The 9,970-nt window shown below is 37.0% G+C and overlaps 1 protein-coding gene across 3 annotated transcripts in view; it reads right to left on the bottom strand.

Annotated features, from left to right (window-relative positions):
- Window positions 1–4,022: 4,022 nt before the first annotated feature.
- Window positions 4,023–9,970, bottom strand: part of b3gnt2b (UDP-GlcNAc:betaGal beta-1,3-N-acetylglucosaminyltransferase 2b) — a 32,005-nt gene continuing 26,057 nt past the window's right edge. For all 3 annotated transcript variants that reach the window (XM_067367259.1, XM_067367257.1, XM_067367258.1), the window contains exons 2-3: window positions 8,637–8,767; window positions 4,023–5,413 (exon numbers count right to left, since the gene is read on the bottom strand). In XM_067367259.1, the coding sequence (XP_067223360.1) occupies window positions 4,202–5,395 (1,194 nt within the window). In that variant the 5' untranslated portion in view covers window positions 5,396–5,413; window positions 8,637–8,767 and the 3' untranslated portion in view covers window positions 4,023–4,201. The remainder of the gene's footprint in view (window positions 5,414–8,636; window positions 8,768–9,970) is intronic.

Genomic DNA, 9,970 nt, shown 5'->3' with positions numbered 1-9,970 from the left:
TAAGCAAGGATGCAGCATTCAAATCAAAAGTGACAGTAAAGACTTTTACATTGGAAGATTTCTAATTCAAATAAATGCTCTTTTGAATGATAATTGATAAATAAATGTTCTTTTGAAGTTTCAATTAATCAAAGAATCAAAAAAAAAAAAAAAATCACATTTTCCACAATAATATCAACAAAAATATATTAAGCAGCGCAAGAGTTTTCAACATGGATAACAATGTTTCTTGAGCACCAAATCAACATAATTTCTGAAGGATCATGTGACACTGAAGACTGGAGTAATGGCCATCACGGAAATAAATTACATTTTAAAACATAAATAAATAAATAAAAACAGTTATTTTAAACTACAATAATATTCCACAATACTGTATTTTACAGTAAATAAATGCAGCCTTGATGAGCGTAAGAGACATACATACCCACCATAAACTTTTGAACAGTAGCGCATATTCTATCAACACCGAAATTAAAACCGAATTTTAAAAAAAAACATGAATTTGTCTCTCTTTTCCTTTAATAACTGAAGCGGAGATGGACTCAAGTTTTAAAATATAAATTCTAACATAAAATCTTGATGTTAGAAAAAGCATCCAAGTCAATGTTATTTCTTGATTACCCAGTTATATTTACATCAAAGCTGTTTTTTTTTTTTTGTAGACACCTTTTCCAAGTGATCAACAAGAAAGTGCATGTAGCTGCATTTTATATCTCAGCAGGTATAGTAAACAAAACAAATCAAGTACAGAGACAAAAACAAGAAGTGTGAATAAGATTTAGTGCTTTTTGCACTGAGGACATGTTAAGTGTAGTTAGGTATGAAAATTTGGTATGAAAACCTCTTACAGAGCCGCAGATGATTTGTGAGCACTGCTATAATTAAAATGTCAGAGTGTTGGAGGAAAAATATGCTGCATGTTGGAACAAGATAGTTTCACAGAACAGATCATGATAAAGTACCTTAGTAAATCAAAGAGAGGGTGACATTCATTCATTCATTCTTTTAAAAATTACTGAATGTATGTGCCGCACAGAATGGAGTGACAAAAATTATCCACTGCAGGAGACATTGTTGCTACAAGCCACACAAAGCACCAAAACGCCCTCTGCTGGTTGAAAAACAAATGCTGCCACACACAAACACACCCACCATCCTCACAAAGTCTTTTTTAAATAAGATTAAATTTAATAGCAAAAAAAAAAAAAAAAAACAACAACTCTGCAACAAGCACTCAGGAATAGAATGGACAGGAATGACAGAGGTACAAAACATCAGTTTATTACATTTATTATAAGAGTTTAATCAAAAAAGGCAGACATAGACGTGAAAAAAATAACATAAATGTGCATATTCAATTACAAAAGACTGCCAGACAGATAATCGATCAGAATTATTAACAGGCACATTTTGGTAGCAATGTTTGCATGGTTGACAATGTGTTTTTGGTAAGAGGCATTGTGATATACAAACAAATAATAATAACCGAGTAATCAGCATAAAAATGTGGCAAAAGAGTAGTTTGACCATTCAAAAAAAAAAAACAAAAAAAAAAAAAAGTGAAATACCTGAAAGCCATTATAGTTTCAGAAATTCCATATAGACGTGACTGAATAGTGAACAATTCCGAAAAATACAAACAGAATTGTTTTTTTAATCATGATCATACTCCTGAGCCTGTATATACATAACTACATAAATATACACATACACAACTAAAGCCACATTTAACCCAACACATCATATTACATTAACATTCAAATATCTTACGATTTACATAAAGTCCCAGTTCTCATAAATGCATTACCAATAGAAACCAAAAGATCTTCTGGTGAACAAACAGCAAAATGCAAGAACAGGAGTTCATTCTCACAACAACCTGTAGAGTTCGGACTCACAACAGTATGGTAAATACCAGTGTATAAAACTTGTACTGTACAATCTACCATTGTGACCATTAAAAATAGCAAATACAAGTTTTGTACTGTTCATAAACATATGTAAACACTTTGTTTCCCTCACCAAACACAACATCAGGCTGATAAACCGCGTGCTTGCCTTCTTATCGCCAGAGAGGCGACATTAAACACACATCCTTCTGGAGCTCATTCCTCATAGCTGGGTGGACAACTTAATATTAAACATAACAAATATGACACATGCTTGATTTAACTCCTCAGCAAACAACCAATAAGGCAGACTGAAGACAAACAGATAATATTTATCGACCGGACACAGTCAGTATACCCTTAAGTCTGTGATGATTACTAGGCCTACGCCTCTTTTTTAAAAAGAGGCTGTTGATGAGGAATAGCCCTAACCAAAACAAAACAGAAAAATATATATGAACTGCTAGTTAACTGGCAGGCCATATGAATGATTTAAATATATCAGAAATGATAAAGGTAAGTTACAGAAAAAAGTCCAGTGTTTATTACCCCCCCCCCCAAAAAAAAAAAAAACATAGGCAGACCAGCAGGGGTCACTGTTACATAGTTGGGAGCCTGTCAAATTCAGTAATTAAGTCATCCAGCTGAGACCCGTTTCCTGGCCTCTTTATAAGAGGGAAAAATACAACAGCAGCAACAGGCTAAAGCTGGGCTTGGAAAACTGGCTGCAAAGTTTCATTCATTTAGACAAGAAGGTAAATTATGTGATGCCTTGATTTCAAATTCACTCTGTACTTTCATATTCATGTTTTTTTTACACCATAAAATTGATTTACAACCATGATGTTTTGATCAAAACTGAGAACATCCTGAGAACGGTTAGAATCAGATCAGAGAGGCAAACAGGCTTTCAGTCTGCTTTTCAGCAGAGTGAATGATTTCGTACGCCTAATTTGTTTATACAAAAATAAGATTGACTTGCAAATGATTGTCTGCTTCTGCATAAGAAACCTATCAAGAATCTCTAGAAGGAAGAGAGACAGCAGTGCATGAAGTCGAAAACACACATGTTGAGGTTTAAGTAGGCAACTGCTGTACCCACAACTAGGGCTCTAAACGAGCAAACTCTTCATGAACCTAAACGCGCGTTTCAATTTTAAGGCTGTTTGTGTGCAAAACAGGAAGGCGATATTTTCATTTACTTTACAGACAACTAAAGCAGAAAGTATGGACAGTGAGATTATGATGGCTGCATAGATGCTTTAAAAAAAAAGGTTTGTTGAAATGTGTGATCGTTTGAATATGTCCATTCACTTTAGCATAATACAATTCTCCTATAGAGAAAAAAAAACGGTAAAAACAGCATCTTAAAATGACAGACGGATATTTTTGCTCAGGTGAGCGGCGTATCGTGTCCATGTCCAGACCAGCTGAACTACATTTCCCACAATCCTCAGCACCTGTGACCTCACAACTAGAGGGGAGTTTATAAATACTTGTAACATTATCAGAATTTGACACACAGTCCAGCCATTGCAATACTATGCAGGTAGCAATTCAGAGCCACTTCTGAAATGGATAGCTTTGAAATCTAAAGAGCTCATCATTACTCCTGACATTTGACATGAAATTAAGTACATAAAGACACTAATAATAAATCACAATAGAACAATGGTAAAACATTAAAGGGATAATTCACCAAATTCCAATTCTGTCATCTATACTCGCCCTCATGTCGTGTTTGACTATTTATTCTGCAGAACGCAAAAAGATATTCTGAATTTCACTGAAATATAATCATAGTATTTTTTTGGTCCATACAAAGAAAGAAAGAAAGAAAGAAAGAAAGAAAGTAGGGCTGCACGATATATCGCATGCGATTGTCACACGCATTTCGTCAGTAAAGCCGGTTCCCTGATTACCGCTAAATCTCCATCACCTGCTTTCAAATGGAGCGGCATTTAACAGACAGAGCCGTAGTTCACTGACAAGCCACGCAATATCGTGTTCATATCACAGATGAATCGCCTTCGATAATGAACGCGATATTGCGTGGCTTTTCAGTGAACTACGGCTCTGTCTATTAAATGCCGCTCCATTTGAAAGCAGGTGATGGAGATTTAGCGGTAATCAGGGAACCGGCTTTACTGACGAAATGCGTGTGACAATCGCATGCGATATATCGTGCAGCCCTAAAAGAAAGTCAATCTTACAGGTTTAGAATGTCATGAAAGTGAGTAAATGAGGACAGCATTGTAATTTTTTGGGGAAACCATCCCTTTAAAGCAGCCAAAGTGTAGAGCAGTTGTTCAATGACAGTTCAAGGCTGGGTCATTCAGCCATGCCCAGATTTTGATCATATGTTGAGGACTTCTGGGATGGACCAGCATCAGGCTTTTATAGGCACAGGCATTATTGCGATATTTCTCCTCAATATCAAAAGTCCTGAAGCCTTTGTGCTTCTCAGGTGTGAGACCCAGTTTCCTAAGGCACATACCTGTGTAGACATCATCAATGGGGTAGAGGGGCACCGACCTCGAGACGTTATGAAGTTTCTGGGCCAGCTGTCCCGAGAACAAATAACCGCCCCCGCCTGCGTACGCAGGGTAAGTTCCAACAAACACGCTCTCCGGGATAAAATACTTGACCTTTTTGTCCCTGTGTGGACCAGCATTGTTAATCACATCCCCTACGAACAGTTCCTTGGCTTTGGCATGAGAAAGACCGTTTAGGAAGTCTATAATGCGGATGGTGTTAACAAAAACATCATCATCCCCCTTGAAGACGTAACTGGCTCCAGGACAGCGGGTGTGCAGCCATTCCAGGAAAAGCACCTCCTTGATGGTGAGGTTAAAGAAGGTATCCCTAAAGTCCCATTGAAGAATATCTCTATGCACTGAGCTCTCATGGTGGAGCATCATTGAGAGATCAGGGAAGTAGTCTTCCATGGCTGCATTTCCAAGAAGAAAAACTGTAACGACTGTTCTGTTTGCAAGGCGACCAGCTTTGCCCCATGACTCGCGGATAGCTTGACGTCGATCAAAGTGCGGAACTAAAGATTTAATAGCTAGGAGGAGGAACGGTTGGTCTTCGCATATGTTTGGCTGGTCCATTACGATGGGATAGGATCTGCATCGCATATAAAGCAGGAAGTCTTTGAAGCGATCCGGTAAGGAGTTGAAATCCTTGATTTGGGTGGTCACCCTGAAGTCTGGGTCACAGGAGTCCAGACTGACCGTGTCATTGAGCCAGTCTGGAAGTTTATCAGCTGTGAAGTTGAGAATTTCTAGGTTGGGGTTGTTGACGTAGTTCAGCTGTTGCTGCTGGCGATTCCAATAGGCATTACTGGGAAGATCTTTTGCCCAAAATCGCTTTGAGGGAACCAAAAGCTTATTTTTGTTGCCGTCACCCTTCCCAACATTGCGGGAGACCTCCACCACTATGAAGATAAACACCATTGTCATCATCAACATGACCTTCACCTTCCTCCGAGGTCCCTGCATGTTGTCAAACCTCACCACCTGAACAGCAAAGACAAAAAAATAAAAATAAAATTAGACAAAACATAGATCAGGGGCCGTATTCACAAAACATCTTAAGGCTAAAAGTAGCTCCTAACTTGCCGATTTAGGAGAAACTCCTAAAATAGGGACTGACACGCTCATTTTTAAGAGTCCTAAATTTTTGCTCTAAGAGTATTTCACAAAGCATTTTAGCGCTAAAACTAGATCCTAAGTCTGTGAAACGCTAGGAGTAGTCAAGAGGACTCCTAAGTCACTAAGACCAAATCACAAACGGTCCTAATCCACCCAAAGACACTGTACACTATTGAGGCAATAGCGATAGTCTTGGGTGCTGAACCTCTTCTTCATAAATGCAATACATTTTGATTTATAGATTTGAATCTACGATGAGATGGCAAAAAAAAAAAATCTTAAATAAAGTCTGATTACCTGTGGCAGTGGGTTTTTTTTTTATGAGTTCACACTTACAAAATGAATAGAGTAAAAATAAATAAATATTATATATATATATATATATATATAAGCATATTTGGCGTGCTGTCCAAGGGGATTGAGGGCTCCGAGCTTGGAATTTAACCCAAAGTTAGGAGAGATACAGAAAATTGTCGAAGTAACTATAGGCGAGTCCGATTTCGTCTGTGTATATACCTCCTCTCGAGCTGATTAGAAAGACCGTTTGAATGCGTTTCTCCCAAACTTTGTTTATAAAACATAATTTGTCTCTTGAATTCTGCATTCTGTTGAGATGAAGACATCCAAGAGGTGGACAATTAACTGTAGGCCTATATACTAGTTTAATTAGTGACACTTAGCCTACATTTTAAAACCTTTATGGCAACATTTTATTTTGACTATGGCAACTTTTTTTTTTTATATTTATTTGAATAGGGCAACATTTGTATTTTAAAACCTTTATTTTAATGTGGAAACATGACACCTCATTTTACAATATTTCTATGATGAAATCACTGACTCCTCCCCCATCAGCCAATCACTATGTGTTTACTCCATAGCAACGAGGTCAACCCCGCCCTTACTCTTAGCTTAAGACTTCAGTCTATTGCTTAGTAAAAGTTTGTCTCGGCAGCTTTGTGAATAGCTTTTAAGAGAAAACTCTTGGCTAAGAACTTTTACTGCTATTTAGGAGAACTCTTAGTGGCAAGATAAAATGTTTTGTGAATACGGCCCCAGGACATGTTAGGAACTACTCTCAGGGCTACAGACTAAGATTACTAGCTCAATAAAGATGGTTTATTTCCCATTTGATGCTGCCATTGTAGCGATACTGTACTTGTGCCATATATTCGACCGTTCAAAAGGTTCAGTAAGGTTTTTTTTTTTTTTTTTTAAATGAATGCTTTTATTCAACAAGGAAACATTATTCAACAATTCTGATAATACTTGATCAAAAGTGACAGTAAAGACGTGTTACAAAAGATTTCCATTTCAAACAAATGCTTTTCTTTTGAATTTTGTATTCATCAAATAATGCATCATGGTTTTTACAAAGATATCAAGCAGCACAACGGTTTTTAACAAGTAATAATAATAAAACATGTTTTCTTGAGCAAATCAGGATATTAGAATGTTTTCTGAAGGATCATGTGACACTGAAGACAGGAGTAATGATGCTGAAAACTCAGCTTTGCGATCACATGAATGAATTTTAAAATATATTCAAATAGAAAACAGTTCTTTTAAATTGTAATACCATTTCACATTATTTAAGGTTTATTGATCAAATAAAAAGTTGTGTGAGCATAACGGACTTCATTGAAATAACAGAATTATCAAGACGACTGGACCTTACTTTGGTTAAAAAAAATAAATTAAATTTTATTTTCTCCAAAGGCACCTCATGAGATGGTATCTGGGTAAACCACATAAACACTTGCACAGTTTTGGTTTCAATAATTATTTACTTTCCTTGTTTCTACAGTTTCCATTTCCTAGAATAAGTTCTCTTTCACCAGATCGGTTTAGCTGACAGTTTCAACGGGTTTTTACTTAACCACATGCTGCAGAAATGTGTGATGCAAATGACCACAAAGCTAATTCTGTTAAAATGACAAAACATGCAAGTCAGGAAGTCACATTATCGGTACTCGGTAGACACAAAGGAATCAGTTAATTGAAAGATTCTGCCCCATGTTTGGCTGTTAGTTCAATTTTAGCTTGATGGTCTAAGTCAGGGATGGACAACTCCGGTCCTGGAGGGCCAGTGTCCTGCAGAGTTTATCTCCATCCCTGATAAAAACTCACTTGCCTATAACTTTCTACTAATCCTAAAGACCTTGATTAGCTGGTTCAGGTGTGTTTGATTAGGGTTGGAGCTAAACTCTGCTGGATACTGGCCCTCCAGGACCGGAGTTGTCCATCCCTGGTCTAAGTGGTTTAACTCTATATGAGAGTTAAGTCGCTAGATTATAAAGAACACTTTATTAGGATGCCTTGGAGTAACTTTGTCTTTAGACATTTAAAACTCTTACGGGGTCAATATCAGTACTTCTTCCTCCACTTATTGTGTACATGCCCCTTTCCCATCCACCTGTTCTCATTTTGTTGCTTTTGTCTCCCAGCAACCCCTCTGCTCTGTTGCACATGGTTTCTCTCATTTATTCAACTCCACATTCTTCAGTTTAGCTTACATTCTCATGCTCTGTCTCTCTTTGTGCTCTACCTTAGCCCACTTTCCTTTCATTCTTTGTATACCCCACACCATAACACTGGGACACCAGTATAAGGCCCAGTATCGCCTATGGAACAGAGCTGTATCCAAGAGCTAGGTTTAGTTTTACACATATGGGATAAAGGACTAAATTTAGAGTGGCCTCATGGGCCAGCTGGCCTCTGGGATCAGTGATTTAAAGACTATGTGCCAATTTCCTTGGTTTCATACATTCCTGAATAAAAATACAAACTATATAAAATACTAGTTTCTTATTTTAAGTAAAATATTATTAAATATTGTATACAATAAAAGTTCAATGTCGATTTAAAATACTTGTCATTTACGGTCATTAAAATGTATTCTATTATATAAATATCAGCATTTTATATTCGCTATCATCAGTCTACATGCTTTCAAAGTATCAGCAGAGGACCAGTGAAAAACCATGATAAAATTCAAATCAGTCAATAAGACAACAATTGATACAAATCAAAATTGTTGTTTCATAAATTTAATGATCGCTCAGGGCCGAAGTGTGTACATGTTTACCTGTGCACAGGTGAGACTGTGGAGGATCCAGGTGTACGGTACTCAGCTGCTAGCAATTGTTTTTAGCCCATCCTGACAAACTAGCAGAGTGAGTCACAGAAACAAGGATGATCTGGCAAGGAAATCCATATCTGGGAAGAAAGAAAAACAGACATGTTTTGCTGCTGCTGCTGCTGTGATAATGGTTACATGGTAGATTTGGGTTAACATCAGAGCCTGAAACATCAAGAGTAAACAGAGTCTGTTCACACATGAGGATTAGTCCAGGTGGTCTGACCTGGCCAAGAGTATTAAAAACATTAGTTTCATCTGAAGAATCTGGTATATCGTTTTCACAAAAGGCACAGCAAGTACACAAATTCTGAAATTATTAAAGCCTTCCAAGAACGTTTTCACACTCTTCTGCTGTGAATATACAGAAGTGGTCTAAAGAAATGTCTGGAGGGGATATTTGTTTACAATGACCCTACAAGTTTGATTAAACCATCAAAATATGTGGAAAATATTTTATACATTTTTTAAAATATTCTAAAATGTGGGGGAAGAACAAAACACTAAATTTGGTTAAAGGGGACCTATTATGCCCCATTTTACAAGATGTTAAAAAAAAAGTATCTGATGTCCCCAGAGTGTGTATGTGAAGTTTTAGCTCAAAATATCCCACAGATCATTTTTTATAGCATGTTAAAATTGCCACTTTTTGGGGTTGAGCAAAAATGCACCGTTTCAGTGTGTGCTCTTTAAATGCAAATGAGCTGCTGCGCTCGGCCTAAAAGGGCAGAGCTTCAAGAGCTTATTCTTCGGTGTCCGGGGTCTGGAAAAGGCTTGTTCAGAGACACTGCTTATGATTTATGGGGATTTAAAAAAAAAGAAGAAAAAGTGTGGTTGGATTTTTATCATTATAGGGTGGTTGTGTACACACACTGCCAACACACATTTATAGCCAAACACCATGCAAAAATGAATTTTGCATAATAGATCTTTCTACAAAAATTATTTGGCAAAACAATTACAAACTACAGCAACAGATTTTAGTTTTACCATAAAAAATAATAAATAAATATCAATAATAAAAAAACAAGTTTTATATATTTTATAAGTTTTAATATTTAACTCCAGTGCTGTCCATTTCTTCTGATCATCCTTGAGATGGATCTACACCTTCATTTGAATACACATATGAGCTGGGGGGGAGGGGAGTGTTTTTCAGCTGCAGGGACAGGACGACTGGTTGCAATCGAGGGAAAGATGAATACGGCCAAGTACAGAAATATCCTGGACGAAAACCTTCTCCTGCTCAGGAACCTCAGACTATTTATATTATATATACAGCT

This window comes from Chanodichthys erythropterus, chromosome 18, assembly GCF_024489055.1.
Source record: "Chanodichthys erythropterus isolate Z2021 chromosome 18, ASM2448905v1, whole genome shotgun sequence".
NCBI classification, from domain to species: domain Eukaryota; kingdom Metazoa; phylum Chordata; class Actinopteri; order Cypriniformes; family Xenocyprididae; genus Chanodichthys; species Chanodichthys erythropterus.
Note: the sequence above shows the minus strand (reverse complement) of the source record. Positions and strands in the feature narration are given on the sequence as shown.